Raw genomic sequence first — 23,004 nt, 5'->3', positions numbered from 1 at the left:
GGTTAATCGATGCCCGGCAACTTTGCTAATTGTCTTAGGCAGGTATCTGTCCGCTACATGGGATCACTCATAACAAATCCACTTTAATGTCATTATACTCGTAGATGGACTTCTATACAGCTTCTTACTGCGACTTTGTTCACATGGTATTTGGCTAAGTAGTAATTGAAATATCACGTAATAAATCTTTTATTATTATTAAGCAAGGTAAATATTTGTGCCGCATAGACCACAGATTAAAAATAATACCTATAGCTCTTAATATGCCACGTGCATTTTACCTTGACGTATTTTTTTTTTATAATTTAGGTTATTAACAATACATTTAATTATTTTACATTTAATAATAAGTAAACTTTAATTATTTTTTTTACAACACAGGGGGCAAACGAGCATGCGGCTCACCTGATGATAAGTGACTACCGCCGCCCATGATCACCCACAACACCAGCGGCATTGCAGGTGTGCTGCCGGCCTTTTAAAAAGGAATATACTCTTTTCTTGTAGGTTATGTTGCCGTATCGGTTCGGAAATACTGCTGCTGGAAGTTGGTTCCAAAGAGTGGTTGTGCGTGGAAGAAAGTGCCTTGAAAAACGCACGGTGGCTGACCGCCACTCGTCCAAATGATTGAGATGAAACTTTAGTTTGTGGCGGGTTGTACGGTGGTGAAAATCAGCAGCAGGTATCAATCCGAACAATTCCTCAGAACACTCCCCATGATAAATTCGGTAGAAGATGCACAGAGATGCAACATCTCTGCGCAGTTTCAGCGGGTCAAGTCGGACAGTAAGGTAAATACGAAACATTTCACTTGCTATAATTAAAGATAGTGTTTCGTAAAAAAAACAGACTTCAATTGTGACAAAACCAGTTATTTTGATCTAAAAACTAAACTACTGTACCGATTTTGATAAAATTTCTACGGAACTAATCTGTAAGTATATTCTTTCATATAAAATAAGAATTTTCCAAATCGGTTTAGAACTAACGGAGTTATGGGGTAACAAACATAAAGAAAATTACAACCGTATATAGTTATATTAAACAAAGATGTACAACAGGCGAACTTAACTCTGTAAGAGTTCTCTTCCAGCAAACCCTGAGTGGAAAGGAGCATTAAGTACCAACCAATTTTTATCCATATTACCAAAAGATTTCGCTTATAGTTTTACGACCGGCTGAGTTTTAGATGTAATGTTTACTAAAAAACTTTTATGTCAGGTTTAAAAGTAAAATACCTTTTAATTAGATTCGCCTTGTGACATGTCGAATTCAAATAATATTAATTCAATAATTAATTAAATTTTAAATACATTTTAGAAGAAATAAATAATTCGACTTACGTGTGTTTGGTAGCATAGCGTATGAGATCAGCGCATGACATGAATCTGTAACAAAAATAGAAAAATATTAATCACTATTAACTATCCCAATAAAGGGGGGAAAGGGATTGTTAGTAATGAGGTCTAACTGACCCATTGCTAGCAATACACCCTATCAGGTCGACCACCACGTGGTTCCCCCTGGAAACCATCATGATTAATTCTAGTGGAATTCGTCATGATAGGCTAACTGACCTGCTTTCATGGTCATCTACCATCCCTCACTGGTACTGCCTGCGCTATCAGTATACGCCCCGCCAGCGTATACTTATAGTGCAGACACCTGACGGCCCACCTGATGGAAAGTGGTAACCGTCGCCTATAGACATGAGCAGTACCATGGACATAATAGACTATACTGTTTCGCCCATAATACCCCCCATGCGTTGCCATTCCAGAGGACTAAGGTGTTATGCCTCTGTACCCTGTAAATTCACTGCTATATCCCACCCTTAAAACCGAAACACAGCCATGCAAACACAACTGCTTCACGGTAGAAACACGAAGAGGACAGTGGTGCCCAAGCAAACGAATTTAGTACAACGTCTCTCTCTGGTACTTAACTTTTATTACTTTTTGAATCATCAGTCAAAAATATTAAAAATAATGAAGTTATTTTTGAAAATTGAAAAATAAATGTGACGTTACCAAACTTCCTCATGGTAAAGTTATAACCACTTTTAAATTTAAAAGCAAACTGAACGTCTATGGTATGCAACAAAATCGTAAGGAACAATAAATCTATACTAATAAAAATGTACTTGACCTGTGAAGGGCTGATTCGACGCGTGGTCGAAATATTTTGCCAGTGTTAGAATCGTGTGCGTGCATTTGATGGATGTGGAACTAGAAATTATTGTGTTTGCACACATATAGCGCCCTATGTTCAGCGGTCTGTGGGATAGTGATGTGCCAATTTAATCTTTTATAGGTATTCGAGTATTGTGTTACTCGTTAAAAAAGCAATCGAATCCTAAATCGAGTCTGAGAATTAGAACAAGTATTCCAGTACTTACATGAGCATTTGAGTATTTCATCAAACTCGAATTTTTTTTTTAACTGATTTCTAAAGCTTCTAACAAAGATAATAAATGTCTTTTTAATTATATAAATATAATAAATGAGAAAGTTTGCCACATTCAGCGGATGGATAAATGGATGAATATTTGTTACTCTTTCACACAAAAGTTAGTAAACAAATTTGAATGAAATTTGGTACACAGATAGCTTTTGACCTAACTTATATAAAGTAGGTATAGAATGATTTATTTACTGATTCACTTGAGTATAGCTACAGAATATAGCTAAATATTTAATAATTTTACCTTTATTAAATTAACAAAAAAAAAATATGAAATAAATTTTAAATTGTTATTAATAAACACTTACTGAATAAAGCCTATTATAGATTAAACTATTCCTTAATAAACAAAAGTATGCACTATTAGTCGCATGATCAACGGACTTTTTAACGATCATGTAATTTAAGACGTAGTACATTTAAATAAATATACATAACAGTAATTTAAGAGTAACTGTTAAGTTTCTTGCGATTGCAAATAATAACATTTTGGAGCCGGCAATAAATTCATAAAAAGTAATAATTTAAAAGTACTTCTAAACAAGTCTACTTAAATAAAGACGAATTTGAATAAAACCACGAAGCAGAAATGAAAATTTACGAGAAACACGCAACCAGTATTCGAATGCCGATAGTATTCCTATTTTGTATTTGTATATCACAATTTTGTAGAACGAGTACTCGAGTACTTAATTATTCAGTAGATATTCGAGTCAATACTCGAATCAGCTTGATTCATCACATCACTACCGTGGAGTGTCGGCGGGTATTTGTGAGCTGATGGATTGTTTTCCTACTGTTGTTATGCACAGAGGCCGCTGCGATTTATTTGTTTATTGTTTATTAAAATAACATTCTGTTTTTAGCATAAAAATAAGCTTTGATCACACAACAATAGATAGAGTATATCCATACAAATAAAGCTACAAAAACATAATCCTTCTTTTTTAAATATCACGCTTTTAAAATTGTATTACTTTTGACAGACAAAACGTTATTAAGAATGTAGTCATGACCTTTTACGAGAAGATCGTATTCCTTTTTTATAAACTGGCAACACACCTATAATACCTCTGGTGTTGCGAGTGCTCATGGGCGGCGGTAGTCACTTACAATCATGCGGCTTGCATGTTCGTTTACCATCTATATTACAAAAATAATGCAAGTATAAAGTGGATGTCTTATATATATATTTATACTTATCCCCCACTGCTTGTATAATCAGTAACGTGAATAAATCAACTTACAAGTAAATGGATTCAGAATTTATTAAATAAACATTAAATTTCAGACGAAATATTTAGAACACAAATGAGGTGATAAAGAAAATATTTTGCTATTGAGAATTCCACGAAAATGTTTTGGGGTGTAAACAAGTGTAAACTTCTAACAATAATGTAAACATTTCGTCTCATTTTTGAATCAATACAGTTTTTTTGTACTTAAATCTAGGAAGATAAAAGACAGAAGATAAAAGAAACACTAGGTGTCATGTCGTATAGGGATGTCAAAGATATAATCTGGGATAGAACTGGCTGGAGGAAGATGCATGAATTAGTTGCACCGACAAGAGGAATCTCTTAAATGAAAAGAAAGAAAAAATCTACGAAATAACAAGACAAGGTCAATTTATAGATTATTCAGATTAAATATTTAACTGAACTAGATGTTATCTTTCAGAAGTCCATATAACTGGTTATTTGATTACAATTTACCAGAGGGAGAGACTTTGTATAAAAGTCGATTGCTTGGGTACCTCTGTCCCATTCATATTTCAACCGTGAAGCAGTTGTGTTTGCATGGCATAAGGCGTGAATTTACTGGGTACAGAGGAATAACACCTGAGTCCTCAGGAAACGCATGGGGGGTATCATGGGCGAAACAGTATACTTTGTTATGTCCATAGTACTGCTCATGTGTATAGGCGACCGTTACCACTTTTCATCAAGTGGACCGTCAGCTTGTTTGCTATTCTAAGTTGTGTAAAAAAAAAAATATTTTGTTTAATTCCGCTACCATTAGTATGTGTGTGACTGCCAACTCTCAAAGACTGACCACCACTATTACTACCAGAAGTACGATTCTGTAACACAATCATGCTTTAACAACTCTATTTATTTGTATATTTAATATACTAATTCACGCAGGCAAATCCTCGAGATACAGCTAGTATATAAACAAATTCAATTCGTATCAGATTCATTAATTTGATCATGTAAGTGGTATGATAAAATATCGCGAGAGTGTTTTTCAGAAAAGAACACGAATATCAAAGTCCTCGTTCAGCAGCCCGCCGCCCCCGTCTCCCGTCTCAGGTCCCGTCTCACTCTTGACCTATTTACTGTTACAAAGAAAAACTTGCTGATCATCGAATGTCACAAAACTCGCCCTCGTACTGGAACACTTTAATAAAACTACAGAGTTTACAATCGAAGTACCTTGAAAACAGATGTTTTCCATAACAAATATGTATTGATATATTGTCTTTTAGTCCCGATATAGAATGGGCTACCTCCCATGAGTGTCGTAAGAGGCGACTAAGGGATATAAATGGTCACCAGATGGGCAGCAGCGTTCTTTTTAAAACATCACCAAAATCTAAGTGCGGTTGCTAACCCGCCTGCCAAGCGGGGCACTGGCAAACCCTCTTCCGCCCCTTATGAGGAAAGCCTATGTCCAGCAGTGGACAGATAACGGCTGATACAATAATAATAATATAATAATACACTTTATTACTCAGACTACAATTTGGTCCATTTTGTTAGTAACACTTTTCTTACAAACTATGTTAGTAAAATAGAGAAGCAAATTAATTGAAGCAGTTCACCCAGATGTGAGCCAGCCGACTAGATCAGCATCTAAATGAAATGCCCAATTATCTATCTATCTATGTATCCTATTTAAGAGCTGCACTCTTGTCGGTGGAGCTCTTGCCACTCACTACGATTTTCAGCGAGTCTCTTCACCTCTTGATAGGACACGACACCAACTCCTTCCTTGATCTGCCTGATGTAACTATGTCTCGGTCTCCCTCTCCCTCCTTCCTTCTATCTTACTTTCTATTATAATGTTCACAAGTTCGTCGTGTCGTATCAAGTGTCCCAACATTTTTCCCCTTCTGTCCTCAATAGTTCTAACAATTTGTCTTTTTTCCTTAACCCTAAGCAGGACCTCCTTATTGCTAATTCGATCCCTCCAGCTAATTTTCTCCATCCTTCTCCAGCACCACATTTCAAAGGCTCTAAGTATAACCATTTCCTTCTGAGCTAATGTCCACGTCTCACATCCATACAAGCTATACTCCAGATATAGGTTTTGATAAGCCGCTATCTAATATCTTTTGTTATCTTAGCCTGTAAAAGGTGTTTTTTGTTATTGAAGGCCCAATTATAAGCGAGTTATATTTCTCGCCTATTACTTTTAGAATGCTGTTGGTGCTTGTCCTAACCCTGTGTAGCAATGATGCAGTCCTCTTTCTCCTTATAGCGTAGTGATCATCTACGCGAGATTGAGCAAACATGCTAGAAGCTCGGAAAGCGCATTTCCCCACAGAATGCAATGATGATGATGATATATTTGTAATAAATTTAATTAAACCATTAAAAATCCAATGAACGACATGTTTTGTATAGAATAATCTAATTAGAATAATGAATAACATATTTTATAGAGATATAATTACTACAATGCTTTTAACCTGTTTAGTGCCAAGCTGGTCAACTACTGGTAAACTCCTGCCGGCCCTTATGAGGGAGGTTTATGTTCAGCAGTGGACAGTTAACAGCTAACGTAATAGAGGAAGTGATTGTTAATAATGGGACCTAACAGCCCCATTGCTAGCAATATGCCCTCTTAGGTCGACTCCCACATGGTTCCCCCTGGTAACCATCGTGGTTAATTCTTGTGAAATTCATCATGATGGGCTAACTGACCTGCTTTCATTCTCATCGATCAGCCTTCACTGGTGCACCTCCAGCGTATCCCATTAGCACAGGCGGGGTTACCATTCCATTTTCACCCATCAAAAAAAACAGCAAGGATTGTTAATAATGGGATCTAACAGCCCCATTGCTAGCAATATGCCTTATTAAGTCGACTCCCACGTGGTTCCCACTGGAAACCATCGTGAACAATTCTTGTTGAATTCGTCTCGATGGGCTAACTGACCTGCTTCATCCTCACCTATCATCCTTCACTGGTACCCCGATGTATACCGATAGCGCAGGCGGGGTTAACGTACCATTATCATCCATAAAAAATAAAAAAACAGCTAACGTGATAAGCATTGAACAGATAAGTAGATAAAAACAAAACTGAATCTCTAATATGAAAAAAAAAAATATGGAACCAAATGCCAGCATAATCCTACAACAGACTCTTAGGTTATATAAATTGAGCATCGAGCCTCAAAACGGGTCAACTTTTTGAACCAAATTTGCCAATTAGCTGACTCATTTTGTATTAGTGTTCTATATACTCATGAATAAAATGTTATGCATAAATTGACGTATTATTTAATAAATAAAATTAGTGTTTACGCATTAAAACGATGCATAAATTATAAGATAAAATAAATATAGAAGTTATAAAGGAATCACTCGTAACTATTTGTCACGCAGAATTGTATGACAAAGTTAACCCATTTTTTTGTAAACATTTCTTTGGAGGCAATCTATTAATATAGGTTATATTAAAAGAACATATTGCAATAAAAATTGTCAGAATTCCTTCAAAATTAACGATATCGCGTAGCAATGCAAAGAAAATAAGCACGAAACGAAAATCGTAAAACCATACCTACATAATTAGGTGCGCGTATAAAACCATTTTACGTTTCCATATTGGAAAAATTGGGGGAAATAAATCAAAATATTATATTGACATTTACTTTAATCTTTGCCACGTTTTATGAATGAATCGAAAAACATTGTGATGAAAATTCAGTTCTCCATACAAAAATATGGGAAAAAAAAACGCGTTTGATGTTTCCAGAAGGCATTGTTCCGTTCAGCATTGAACGAAAATGATGAAATGGAATTTTGCATGCTTGTTCACTGTATTTATATATATACATCGAATAGGTAAAGTATACGTGTACTGTAATTAAATTTACAATACATGTACTCGATGCGAGAAGCCATAATTTCAAAGATCAAAATGCCTTTACAATTTCAGGGAAAGAAGAAAATGTTGTTCAGAATGTTTGATGCATGAGGGCTATGATTTTTATATAGACTTATGATAATTAATTTTTTTTATTGAATTATTTTACCAGAGGGAGACTTTGTACAAAAGTCGATTGCTTGGGTACCTCTGTCCCATTCGTGTTTCAACCGTGAAGCAGTTGTGTTTGCATGGCTGTGTTTCGGTTTTTACTGGGTACAGAGGAATAACATCTGAGTCCACAGGAATGGCAACGCATGGGGGGTATCATGGGCGAAACAGTATACTCTGTTATATCCATGGTACTGCTCATGTCTATAGGCCACGGTTACCACTTTCCATCAGGTGGGCCGTCAGCTTGTTTGCCATTCTAAGTTGTATAAAAAAAAAGGAAAAAATAATTTAAAATTTAATTTTCTTTTTCTCTTGTATATTATAAAAGTGAAAGTAAGTTTATTTATTTATTACTTTATAGCACCTTAATGACTTAACCAATTACTGTAAAATTATAATTAATAGCTTATGATTAGGCTGTATGGGCCATGCTCTTTGCCTGTCCATTTTGGACGAATTTTAAAACAGTAACAATATGAAATTTGGTATACACGTATTATATAAGATATAAGGACATAGGCTACTTTTATCCTGGTTAGTAAACGTATTACGGTCACACGGACAAAGTTACTAGTAAAAGCTAACATGTTATAAAAAAGCTAGATAAGACAACCAAATGTTTCCTTTTCAATGCAATAAGTCTCAAATAAAATAATTAGTTGGCATTCCTGAGGACTCAGGTGTTATTCCTCCGTACCCAGTAAATACGAACGAGACAAAGGTACCCAAGCAATCGACCTTTGTACAAAGTCTCCCTCTGGTAGTTTATTTTTCCCTCTATCTAGGTTAATTTTTTTATTGAGCGTATAGGAAAATATTGTTGGATTATATTTTTTTTGAGTGAAACGTAATTTTAAAATATTCTTAATAACACTTCTTCTAAATAATTATTTCAACAAATCTTCCATACATTTGCTAAAGGCTTTGTTCTATGCGTAATATAACAATGTACAACTAGCCCTCAATATTTGTGAATGTACACCCGAGGGTGTGGCGAGGGATCCCAATTGTGTAAGTGGACGCATGTTTATATACCTATGCGTAGAAGAATTAATTCATGTTCACTGAACACTACATTCTGTTGCAAATGTGAGCACGAATAAAATACCTTAGTAAAACTATTAAATATATATTCTTTATTGCACTTGTAAATTACATATAAAATAATGTATTTATAAATGTTGTGAACAAGGGTGGACTTATCTCTGACAGAGATCTCTTCCAGTCAACCCAATACAGTAAGAAAGCATTTCGTTAGCGGGCAGCTGAAGTGCTACAACTATTAATACATAAACAAATATACAGTTGAATAAAATATTATAATATATAATAAAATATTATATAAATATATATACTATAAATATATATAATATCTACCTACTTATATAATAAATGTTAAAATAAATTAATATACTACTTACATCAAAAATTTAGTTTAATGATTTTAAGATTTGACAGTTACAGTTACAGCAATTAGAACAATTTAATTAAGTACATTATCAAGACCTGAATCAATAATTTTTTGCATATAAACAGTATTTACATACCCCCTTTTTTGTTGCCGACGTTTCGACGTGGATTGCACCACGTCGTGGTCACGACAGAATTTTTCATCGCGATAAATCTTGCAAGTGTATTTAAATATGGATAAAGTATGTTTTTTAATATATTTTTATCTATGAAAAATCCCACTTACAGGTAACTTTAAATTAATTTAACAATCTCCGCGCATAAATCCCGTCTTTCGACTTTTAACGTATTTCATCGCCTTCTTCTATTCATTTCATTACATATTTCTTATTCGCTCATTATTTAGTTTCATTTCACGCATCTTTCTATCATTCATTTTTCATTTTATGCAACTTAGACTGTAATATGGTAACCGTCGCCTATAAACATGAATAATCCCACAAATATAACAGGGTATATCTTTCGCTCATGATACTCCCCATGCATTGCCATTCCTGAGAACTAAGGTGTTATATCTCCGTACCATGTAACTTCACTGCCATATCCCACCCTTCAAATCGAAACATGAATAGGACAGAGGTACCTAAGCAAACGACTTTTGTACAAAGTCTCCCTCTGGTAATCCAATGTAATATATATGGTGTATCTGGTGTATATATATATATATATATATATATATATATATATATATATATATATATATATATATATATATATATATATATATATATATATAAATCGACTACTCAAAATACTAATTCTACGCAAACCAACTCGCATAAACAAGTAACGAGATACTTTTTAATATCACCATCGCACGACGAGGGTTCTCAGTTAATTTTCTCGTGGTAAACGAGAGAAAGCTAAAACCAGGCATCGACCATTCGTTGACCCTTTTAAATTCATTTGTTACCTTAAACCCTTAATTAAATTTTAGTAATTAAGTACCTTATTGCTCGATACTGATTTAAGAAGCTGCTGAAACGTGGTTGAATATTGAAAGGGCGCCGTTTCAATATTATGTAATTTATTAATTAAAAGTAAACATTTAAGCTTCTAATAACTTTGTCTTATTTTTATTAAATTTTATTTAACTTGCAATGTAATAATCTTGCAAGCCAAATTAGAACTTATTAACATCCGAACTGAGGTAAAATTTTGCAAAAATTTTTATACTAATATCAATACAATATACAACAATAATCAACAGTGTAATATTATTTATTTATTTATTAAATTATTGATAAAAAAGTATAAAATCAATAAATAAAAACATTACACATACTACCATGTATTTAACACACACACACACACACACACACACACACACACACATATATATATATATATATATATATATATATATATATATATATATATATTTTTTTTTTTTTTTGTTTATTTGCAAAGATTTCGGGTTTATTGTTAAAGTCTGTGGTCAAATTAAGAATAGATTAATATTGTTTGTCTATATTCTTTTTTTTTATACAACTTAGAATGGCAAACAAGCTGACGGCCCACCTGATGGAAAGTGGTAACCGTCGCCTATAGACATGAGCAGTACCATGGATATAACAGAGTATACTGTTTCGCTCATGATACCCCCCATGCGTTGCCATTCCTGAGGACTCAGGTGTTATTCCTCTATACCCAGTAAATTCAAACCGAAACACAGCTATGCAAACACAACTGCTTCACGGTTGAAACACGAATGGGACAGAGGTACCCAAGCAATCGACTTTTGTACAAAGTCTCCCTCTGGTAAAGAATAATAATAATAAGTAGTATTAGTCGTACTGAATGTCAAACAAGACCATAATAAATTAATTTATCACGATATATGTTATGGTCAAATTTTGACCACGGGTCGACCACTAGTATGATTTATAGTGAATAGATAGATAGATAGATAGACAATTTATTTACATTACTTACAGCACACAAATTGCAATAAAAAAAACATACATACACGTAATACACAGCAAAAGAGACAAAAGAATAAAAATAAAAAAAGCACAAATAAAAAAAAATAATAATACAAAAACAAAATACATAATCTAACAATCTCCTTTGTTACCATTCCTTCATGCGTGTGGCATAGTAACACGAAATGGCCACAGCTCAGTTTATTGCTTTGCCCTTAAAAGAGCAATATAGAATATTAATTTATTTACCTAACTAGTAAAGTCACTAAAATATTCTTCGCATAAATAACAATTATATATTATGCATAATATTTCAAGAATACAACAAAAAGCTAATTCCACTGGGGTCCCAAATAATAACCAAGTCCGAGAGAATTCTGGTACAAATTTCTCAATTAATCTTTTAACTTGTATAGCGAGAATAGTTGTATAAAATGGAACTTTGCGATGTTCCCAAGACAGGGCGAGTTCGGGGAATATGACCTTTGTGAAATAGTAGAGAAAATAATTTAGTATTAGAAATGCAAATTAGATAAATCTAGGTACAGTTAAGTTTTATTTTTTCCAGACAACTTCTTAATAAGTTAAAGTCTTATACTGTGAGTTTATGAAAGATAGTTGTAAATGTTAGTTGATAAATCAATATAACAAAACATATACTATCAACAGGATTAGGACTTCTTTCTTAATGCCTGATGTTTGATGCTATGTATTTTTTTTATACAACTTAGAATGGCAAACAAGCTGACGGCCCACCTGATAGAAAGTGGTAACCGTCACCTATAGACATGAGCAGTACCATAGACATAACAGAGTATACTGTTTCGCCCACGATACCCCCCATGCGTTGCCATTCCTCTGTACCCAGTAAATTCACGCCATATCCCACCCTTCAAACCGAAACACAGCCATGCAAACACAACTGCTTCACGGTAGAAACACAAATGGGACAGAGGTGCCCAAGCAATCGACTTTTGTACAAAGTCTCCCTCTGGTATCTATATAAGATTTTAAATAATCTAATTGATTCCCCTACAATCCTAAGTAAAATAACATTTGCTACTCATATTCGTCTCCCCGCTCCCCGCACGCTCCTCACGTAGATTAGCTCTGTTTGTTCCCCCTCGTTTACGTAAAAAACTATACATGTAATTCCTTTCAATAGAGAATTTTTTGAATTAGATTCGTTTTATGAATCTGTTCATATTTTTAAAAGTAAAATTAACTCAAAAACTTGTATGTTGAAATTAAATCGTCGCTTCTTCTTTCTTCTTCTTCATCTTTGATACTTATATATATTGGTACCTTGGATTTGTTGCATTTTTTTTTTATTTTCATGCGTGTTTCCATGGGACTTCATAAATAATATCTCTATGTTTTTAAAATACTGTTATTGGCAGTGTTAGGTCTACTGTTCTAAAACTGTAATGTATGTTGTGTTAATTAAATGACTGTTTGTTGCCATAAATAAATATATAAATAAAATAAATTAATGCGATGAAAGTAGAACGATCTGGGTGAGTGGCGTTTCACCACGTGAATTTTCGAGGTATTTTCTTCCCCTAAAGTTGACTAGGAGAAAATATTTTTGGCATAAAGTCCGCCCTTTACACATACCTGTACTAAAGAATAAATTAATAAGTATGTTTTTCTCGAATGATAATAATAATATAATATATATAATGTAATCTTTTAGAAGAAACAATAAAGATTACCTATCTATCTATAATATTATCTAAATTCTATAAAACAAATATACTCGTAAATTACGAATGCCAACTTTTAAGGACTACAGTGTTATGCCTTCATACCCTGTTATTTCACTATCCTATCCTATCTCTACCGTTCAAATTGTAACAGCAAAGCACAATTTCTTGAGCAAATATACGCTTCAAGTATATGTATAAGACAGAGATATTAACACAGATCATTTTTGTTTCAAAATATGACTATTTAAAATAGAATATAAATAGTCTTTATACATATATTAGTTTCCCATAATTTTTTTTTACAATTTTTATGATTTCGTGATGTAACAGTTACGATTTTGAAATATGTAATTTACAAAGCAAATTTTATTCAGTAATATATATTGTCTTAACCTGAAAATATGAACTGAAAACTAAAATCAGAAATAAACACAAAAAACTTTTTGTCTATTAATAATTAAAAATTATGTCCTACAAAAAAAAAACAAACTTCAGTTATGATAAAACCAGATATTTTGATTTAGAAACTAAACTGCTGAACCGATTTTAACAAACTTTTCATGGAACAAATTAGTTATAGTTAAATATATTTTATCAGATGAAAAAAGAATTTTCCAAATCGGTTTAAAACTAACACAGTTATGTGACAACAAACATAAACAAAAATACAAACGAATTGAGATTCTGCTTCTTTTTTTTAAACCCATATTTCTGCAGCACATACCGGCGTTTGACCATTAAAAAGCTAAATCAAAACCGAAGAATTTTTTTATCACATCCGAATATTGCCGAAAAGTTATCGGAAAAAGGTTGTTTCACAACCCCCGGGTCCGCGTATTTCACCCTCTACTTCCCATACCCAGTTACAATATGCAAAAAGTAAAAATATTAAAGTTTTTGCCTTTGAACGTCTTCCTGCGCGACGCGATGCGGAAAATTAAAATGGAGTCACTTTGTGGGCCACAGTTTGACTCGGTATCGACGTCTGTATACGAAATTCGCTTTGATAATGAGCATGTTGATCGTTTGATCCGAGAAATGGCAACGTTTTTCTGTGGACAAATGTTGTTGCCTACTAATTCGGCGGCGAAGAAAATTCCCAATAAATTTTATCATACATTTTATGTAGATTTACAATTCTGTATTACGTTATTTTAGACTAATACCAAATGGAGGAGATTATGAATTCATCTGAAGTTTTTTTTGTGTAATATATAAATTGCCGTATGGTTTCGGCATAGAATAGGCCATACTTCCTTTTCTCTTGGCTGTTGTAAGAGGCGACTGAGAGAGATAGACAGACACCACATTAAGTTGTGTTTGCATGGCTGTGTTTCGGTTTGAAGGATGGGATATGGCGTGAATTTACTGAGTACAGAGGAATAACACCTGAGTCCTCAGGAATGGCAATGCATGGGGGTGTATCATGGGCGAAACAGTATACTCTGTTATGCCCATGGTACTGCTTATGTCTATAGGCGACGGTTACCACTTTCCATCAAGTGGGCTGTCAGCTTGTTTGCCATTCTGAGTTGCATAAAAGAAAAACACAAAAGTGTAATTGCGGTGCTGACCTGCCTGTCAAACGTGACAACTATTGGCGAAACTCCCCTTATGGGGTCCAGCAGTGGACAGTTAACGTCTAATATGATGATAAATATAACAAAGATAAACTGGCCAATTTTGAACAAATTTTAATATATTTTTTACTAGCTTTTATCCGCGACTTCATCCGCGTTACCAGAACATAACGATTGACCGGAATAAATAATAGCTTATGTCTATCTCCATCCCAAATAGTACATGTACACCTATTTTGACGATTAGAGAAACAAATAGACAAATAAACAAACACACTTTCACTTTTAGTACATTTTTTAATGCAATTTAGAATGGCAAGCAAGCTGATGGCCCACCTAATGTAAAGTGATAGCCGTCGCTTATAGATATCAGCAGTACCATGGACATAACAGAGTATAATGTTTTACTCATAATACCCACTTTGCATTGCCTTTACTGAGGACTAAGGTGTTATTCCTCTATACCCTGTAAATTTAATGTCATATCCCATCCTTAAAATCGAAACACAGCCATGCACAACTGCTTCACGGTAGAAACACGAATAGGACAGAGGTACCCAAGCAATCGACTTTTGTACAAACTCTCCCTCTGGTACATTAGTGAGGAAGTAAGTATTTTGTCTCATATTTATTTCCTGCTAACTGACACGGTGTTTATTCTTTTCGAAACAAAATCCAACTTGTCACAAATTAAATTCATTGTATGTCACACGATTCTGCGCCTTTAATAAAATCCTTTAACTTTATTGAACACTTATTTTAAAGATTGTCTACAAAAGCTTTCTGTTAACAATCTTTGTAAAGCAATCTCTATAAAATGTTTCTTATTTTATTATTTTTAGTGCACAATAATTTACAGGGTACAGAGGAATAACACCTGAGTCCTCAGGAATAGCAACGCATGGGGGGTATCATGGGCGAAACAGTATACTCTGTTATGTCCATGGCACTGCTCATGTCTATAGGCGACGGTTACCACTTTCCAACAGGTGGGCCGTCAGCTTGTTTGCCATTCAAAGTTGTATAAAAAAAAATGTAAGTTACTAGCTTTTGCCCGCGACTTCGTCCGCATGAACGTAAATCTTTTTTATTCGTGGAAACTTTTATTTGGCTTTTTAACTTTACTATTGTTATTTATTGGCCATGTGGTCCCGGCATAGAAGAGGCCACCTCTTCCTTTCCCGTGGATATCGTAAGAGACGACTAAGAGAGAGTGATAAGTAGGGGCAGCAGCGCCCTCTTAAAACATCTCTAAAGCCTGACTGCGATTGTCAATCCGACTGTCGAACGTGGGAACTACTAGCAAAACCCCCCAAGGGGGAGGTTTATACTCAGCAATTGACAGTTAAAGGCTGATATAATAATAATTGTTTTTTTTTTTTTTTATAAAAATCTATAGCTGTTAGTTTTTCTTTAATAAACAAAACATAATATAGTTTAGTTATTTGTTTTTTAACAAGCCTCAATACGATGGATAGAAATTAAAACATAAAATAAACTATATCATATCATAATAAATCACTGACAAACACACAAATCTACATAAAAAGCCCATAACGATTATTATCAACAATACACAGAAATCCTGATAAGCTCTCGAGTTATAAAAAAAAAATCCCAAATAATTACTTCCCATCGTAAAATACTCAATTTTACGACGAAATTATCATAAGAAAAGTACGCTCGGCGACATCGATACGACCGTAAAACAAGTGGGGAGCTCCCGTTTTATAACCAATACAGTATTTACAAGGGTCACGGTGTCCCGTGGGATGTATCCCACAAAATGTTTGGTAATCTTAGTGGGAAATTCATAAACAAATTCAACGTTACATGAAGCTATCACGGAAGTACCGTGTTACGCGGCCCGCGGGCGTCGTGCTGGCCTGCCCCTTGCGTCCTTATTGCGTTAGAGTACAGTAAAAATTCACGATTGGGTTCAAGACGTTGAACTGCGAATCTTGGTAGGTTTTATTAGATTTCTTCATTTAAATCGTATGTTGTTTGAATGTGGAAATACAATTATTTTTATAAAGAAAAAGTAATGTTTGTTAACAAACAGCAATGATTAAAGTTTGTGTTTCACGAAAAAAAAACTACTTCAATTTTGACAAAACCAGTTGTTTTATTTTCAAAATTAAATTGCTGAACCGATTCTGATAAAATCGGTTTACAACTGACGAAGTTATAAGGTAACAAATACCAAAAAAAAGAAATACAACCGCATTTAGAAAAAGAAGATTTTCAATAGATTGAGTGGAATGGGCCACCCCTCCCTTCCCGTGGATGGCGTAAGAGGTAACTAAGGGAACTAAATGGTCGAGTGATGAGTAGTTTAAGCGTCGAATAAAGGAACATTATTTAACACTACGCTGACATATTTTTAAAATGAATGATAATGGAATGGTTACTCCACCCACGTTATCGGTATACACCGGCGGGGCACCAGTGAAGAATGATAGGTGAGGATGAAGTAGGTCAGTTGGCCCATCGTGACGAATTCAACAAGAATTGTTCACGATGGTTTCCAGGGGGAACCACGTGGAGGTCGGCCTAATAAGGTATATTGCTGGCAATGGGGCTGTAAAACTCCATTGCTAATAATTATTTTTCCCCCTTGCTGACATATTATATATATATATATATATATATATATATATATATATATATATATATATATATATATATATATATATATATATATATATATATATATATATATTTATAAACTTATCTTGCAAATAAGCAATTTCAATAAAACTTCTCGTCTCAATCTCTTACCATCTCAGCTATCAACCTTTGGAATGCACTGCCTATTGATATCAAGAAGTCCCTAGCCAAATTTTCCCTTAAAAAGTCCCTTCGTGAACATTACTTCAATTTATCACAACAATGAAAAGCCTTAATCTGTTATATAATTAGTTATTATTTATATATGTATTAATTTAGTATATACTATGTATGGCTATTTATATATGTATTGTATGTGATTTATGTGTGTATATTTTTTGTAAGTATATTATTCTATATGTTTGTATGTTTATATATCATAAATTGTTATCTATTAAAATATTTATTTAACGTACATTTCTTTTAAATCTGCACACCGCCATTTGCTCTCTCTGTTTGGCGTGGCGGTTGACTAGTAAAGAATGCCATCAGGCATTAAGTCCGCCCTGTAGACATTTTTCAAAGTGTGCAAAAGTGTAAATAAATAAATATGCAAAGTACGCGAATCGTATGACTGCCTATTTTTGTTTTTAAATACCAATTTAATTCACTTGAAAAGGTTTGCTGGAAGAAATCTCTTATTAGAGATAAGCTCGCCTTTGTACATTACATTTAAAATTAACTGTTCTTATCAGTATGTTTGTGTACAATAAGGAATAAAGAATATATACATGTACAGTTACAAAAACTGCTGCACGTGTTATAAACTTACGTGTATCTATTAATAAAATATTCAAGAAATTCCAATATCCCGTACGCGCGGCCATATTGACCTCTGTATTACGGAGTACAGCCACATACGGGAGTACAGTTTAGTGAGATCGCTAGACAGGTGGTCGCAGTATGCATTTAAATCGAATATTACATAGTATCCGGTTATAACCGCCTTGCGCCGGTTCTTCCCTGCTGTTAGGTGTACGTGCATTAGATAGAAAACATGCAAAACGCCGATGACGTTGGTATTAAAAGCTATACAATTTTGTGGGTATCCCCTTTGAAATATCAATACATATATTTTTTATGTATCTATCCTATTTAAGAGCTATGCTCTTGTTGGTAGAGCTCTTGCCACTCACTACGATTATCAGCGAGTCTCTTCACCTCTTGATACGACACGACACCAACTCCTTCCTTGGTCTGTATAATTTAAATGAATACTTCAATCTTAAAACTAATTAAATTAATAATTAATAATAATTGACATGTAAGTGAAATTATGTTTATTTTATTTTAATTTGGTTATGATTATTCTTTGTCTTGTTAATTGTATTGTATAATATTTCATATTTATTTGTAATCAAGTAATGGTAATAGTATTGAATGTTTCGATGTTAATATAATTACCTGTTCTTAAATTGTTGCATGCCCGATAGGGTATAACTGTTGATACTGATGTCAAATTCAAAGCAATAGTTACTGCTATATGTATGTACACAGTTAGCAATAAAATTCTATTCTATTCTATTCTATTCTATTCTGTCTGATGTAACTATGCCTCGGTCTCCCTCTTCCCCTCCTTCCTTCTATCTTACCTTCTATTATAATTTTGTTTTTATATAACTGAGGTGGCAAAGAATCATACGGCCCACCTGATGATAAGTGGTTACCGTAGCCTATGAACACCTGCAATACCAGAGGTATTCCGCGCGCATTGCCGACCCTGAAGAAACCTCTTTACCCCCCTTTTGAAGAACCCCATGCTGTAGTCCCTTGGGAAAACCTAGACAGGGAGCTCATTCCACAACCTGAGTGTTCGTGGGAGGAAACATCTCTGAAACCGCGCAGTACGCGCTGAGGCTGTTTTGTATGTTCTGTATTGAGACTGTAGGACATAACATAATGTTTTTTTTTTTTTTTTTTTATCAAATCAACTAATTTATTTTGTACTCGATCAGTAAACATTTTATGTTCAAAATACTCCCTACGGCCGCGCTCTCTTCACGCTAAACGGTCGTTTATGAACTCACATATTCAGCCGTTAAAGTAACCCACTTCAACTTTACAATATTTTCAGCTTAATTTTAATATCACGAGGCCTTTCAAAATCTGCGACCCTCGGTTTACGACGCGAACTTTTGGCCTGAAGTGGGTTTTAACGATTTTATTCTGCTTTTCAACATATAATTAGAGTAATTCCATAGGCTTATTATATTTATAAATGTGAATAAGGATAAAAAAAAACAAAAAACAAAAACTTTTTAGATTTTCATGTAAGTATCTATATATATATATATATATATATATATATATATATATATATATATATATATATAGGACTATTTAGTAGATGGTTTATGTGAAGTTTGCACAAAATCGCTCGAGCGGTTCTACATTTATCACATTTTTTGTAACAAATTAATTCAATAAATGGCGGATCATTTTGTTAATGGGGATTTTTGTGTCAAATTCAAACTTGTTTTAAGATGGAGATGGCGCTGTCAAATTGAAACTTTTTCCAGTGTTGACAGTACAAGCATGTTCTATTTTGGCCGCCTTTTGTATCACTTCTCATTAATATTTACTGTATTTGTTATTCATCTTTTTACTTGGTGCAATAAAGTGTAAATAAATAAATATATTTGTTTGAATAAATGAATTTGATGTTAAATTTTTTTATGCATGTATTATACATATAAACCTTCCTCTTGAATCACTCTATCTATTAAAAAAAACCGCTTCAAAATCCGTTGCGTAGTTTTAAAGATTTAAGCATACATAGGGACGGACAGACAGCGACAGCGACTTTGTTTTATATTATCTAATAATGATTTATATAATCCGAACCAAACAATGCTTTAACATCAAACGTTTCTCCGTATATAGAGCACTGGATTTACATAACAATGCTTTTTAATCCATTTATAAGTCAAAAGGTTAAAATTAATGCTCATACAATATTTTTATTTATTTTTTTCTTAAAATTTTCTAATCCTAACAACGTAAACGGATTTGTTTACGCGCCTAATTAAATAGGTCCGGTTTTAAGCGAGTTATGGAAAACGAAGGATCATAATTCTTATCTATTTATATTTATTTTTTTTATGAATCTTAAAATAGAATATATTCTAAGACGCCATTTCTTATCTTTGGAAAATTATCTTTAAAATTAGAAATTGCAATATTTTTTTTATACCGCAAAGATAACAAACAAACTTACAGCCCGTCTGATGGCAAACGGTAATTGTAGTCTATAGACTATATCATTGTATATCATAGGTATCATGGGCGAAACAGTATACTCTGTTATGTCCATGGTACTGCTCATGTCTATAGGCGACGGTTACCACTTTCCATCAGGTGGGCCGTTAGCTTGTTTGCCATTCCAAGTTGTATAAAAAAAGACGCTTGTAACAGCAAGGGATGTGCACGTTACCGACCCTGTAGAAACCTAAATACACCTTAATTTTACCAGAGAAAGACTTTGTACAATAGTCGATTGCTTGGGTACCTCTGTTCCATTCGTGTTTCTACCGTGAAGCAGTTGTGTTTGCATGGCTGTGTTTCGGTTTGAAGGGTGGGATATGGCGTGAATTTACAGGGTAAAGAGGAATAACACCTGAGTCCTCAGGAATGGCAACGCATGGGGGGTTTCATGGGCGAAACAGTATATCCATGGTACTGCTCATGTCTATAAGCGACGGTTACCACTTTCCATCAGGTGGGCTGTCAGCTTGTTTTCCATTCTAAGTAGATTAAAAAAAAACACTTTTTGAAGAACTCCATATCGTAGTCTCTAAAAAAATTGGTAAAAGAGTGAAATATTTATGCTTAGAACTAATATGACCTAAATTTGTAATAGATTTAAAACATAATTATTATAAATTTTGTTCATAATGGTCCATGAATTGTGCCGTGTGGTCCCGGTATAGAATAGGCCGCCCTTTCCTTCTCCGTGGATACCGTAAGAGGCGACTTAGAAAAGTTAATAGTAGAAGGATGAGCAGCATTTTCTCATGAAACAACATGAGAGCCTAAGAGGAAGGGATTATTCGTAATGGGGAGGTTAGTCCCCGTTGCTATCATTGTACCCTATCGTGTCGACCTCCACGCGGTTCCTCCTGGAAAATATTGTGACAAATTTATCGTTTAATTCGTCATGACATGCTAACTGACCTGTTTTCGTCCTCACCTCTCACTGGTACCCCGTCAGTGTATACCGATAGCGTAGGCGGGGTTACCATGCCATTTTCACCCATTAAAAAAAAACATGAAAGCCTAATTGCGGTCTTTTTTTATAGGTGAAAATGGTATGGTAACCCCGCCTGCGCTAACGGGATACACTGGCGGATCACCAGTGAAGAGTAATAGATGAGAATGAAAACAGGCCAGTTAGCCCATTATGATGAATTCATCAGGATTTAACCATGATAGTTTTCAGGGAGAACCGCAAGGAGGTCGACCTGGTTGGATATATTGCTAGCAATGGGATTCTCAGTCTCCATTACTAACAATCCCTTTCCCCCGTCTAATTGTGATTACCAACCTGCCAAGCATGACAATTACTGGCAAAACTCCCCTTATGGGGGAGACCTGTTTAGCAGTGGATAATTTACGGCTGATATAATGGACATCAGTCGTATGATGATTTCCCCCATTTAAACCGAAACAAAGCCACGCGAGCAATAGCTGCTTCATGGCAGCAACATTGATTGGACAGAGGTATTTTTTTTTATATGACTTGGAATGGCAAACAAGCATCAGCTTGTTTGCCATTCTAAGCCCACCTGATGGAAAGTGGTAACCGTCGCCTATACACATGAGCAGTACCATGGACATAACAGAGTATACTGATTCGCCCATGATACCCCCCATGCGTTGTCATTCCTGAGGACTCAGGTGTTATTCCTCTGTACCCTGTAAATTCACGCCATATCCCACCCTTCAAACCGAAACACAGCCATGCAAACACAACTGCTTCATGGTTGAAACACGAATGGGACAGAGGTATCCAAGTGGACAACTTTTGTACAAAGTGGGATTTGCTAATAATGTGAACTACCAGTGCCATTGCTAGCAATATACCTTTTGTCAGGTTGACCTCTACGTAATCTCCTGGTAATCATCGTGCTGAATTCTGGATGTATACATCACAATAGGCTAACTAACCCGCCTTTTCATTCTCATCTATCATCCCTCACTGGTGCTCCGAGAGTGTATAACTTTAGCGCAGGCGATATTACCATTCTAGTATCATCCATTAAAAAAAAATTGTACAAAGTCTTATAAGAAATAAGCTGAGTTGTGACCATTTTGTGTTGCTATGGCACAAGCGTGAAAGGAAAAATTTGTTACTTCTTTGATGCCTTTTTTTTTGTGTCTATGTATTCTTTTTTTTTTCACTGTCTATGTTTACTGTTTGTGTGCTGTAAGTAATGCAAATAAATTATTTATCTATCTATCTATCTTCCTCTTTCCTCTAAAACAAAGATTTTGTTTTATAAAAGTAACTACTCCAGTCTTGATTATATCAACACAAACCCATATTAGTTTTGAATAAATAAAACAGTAGAAAAATTGTCTAAAAGAATATTATTCGTATGAATATATGTTATACTAGGTCTCTTTTCAGTTGCTTTGAATTAAATATCTTTTTATTTGTTTCTGACTTAATGCAAATATAGTACAAAGCTTTGATTGAAACTTGTTCAGAGAGAGCACGTAGTCTTTATCCTATTCTATCTACCTTATGCTTGGGTACCTCTGTCCCATTCGTGTTTCAACCGTGAAGCAGTTGTGTTTGCATGGCTGTGTTTCGGTTTGAAGGGTGGGATATGGCGTGAATTTACTGGGTACAGAGGAATAACACCTGAGTCCTCAGGAATGGCAACGCATGGGGGGTATCATGGGCGA

General features: G+C 34.4%; 1 protein-coding gene across 1 annotated transcript in view; it reads right to left on the bottom strand.

Moving 5' to 3' along the window:
* LOC113513332 (disintegrin and metalloproteinase domain-containing protein 22) overlaps positions 1-23,004 on the bottom strand; it is a 747,642-nt gene that overhangs the window by 591,233 nt on the left and 133,405 nt on the right. Inside the window, exon 3 of the mRNA XM_052903078.1 lies at positions 1,344-1,388. Within this exon, the coding sequence (XP_052759038.1) occupies positions 1,344-1,388 (45 nt within the window). The remainder of the gene's footprint in view (positions 1-1,343; positions 1,389-23,004) is intronic.

This window comes from Galleria mellonella, unplaced genomic scaffold, assembly GCF_026898425.1.
Source record: "Galleria mellonella isolate WM207_F2 unplaced genomic scaffold, CSIRO_AGI_GalMel_v1 utg103, whole genome shotgun sequence".
Lineage (NCBI taxonomy): Eukaryota > Metazoa > Arthropoda > Insecta > Lepidoptera > Pyralidae > Galleria > Galleria mellonella.
The sequence above is the reverse complement of the archived record's forward strand: the minus strand, read 5'-3'. Positions and strand labels throughout refer to the sequence as shown.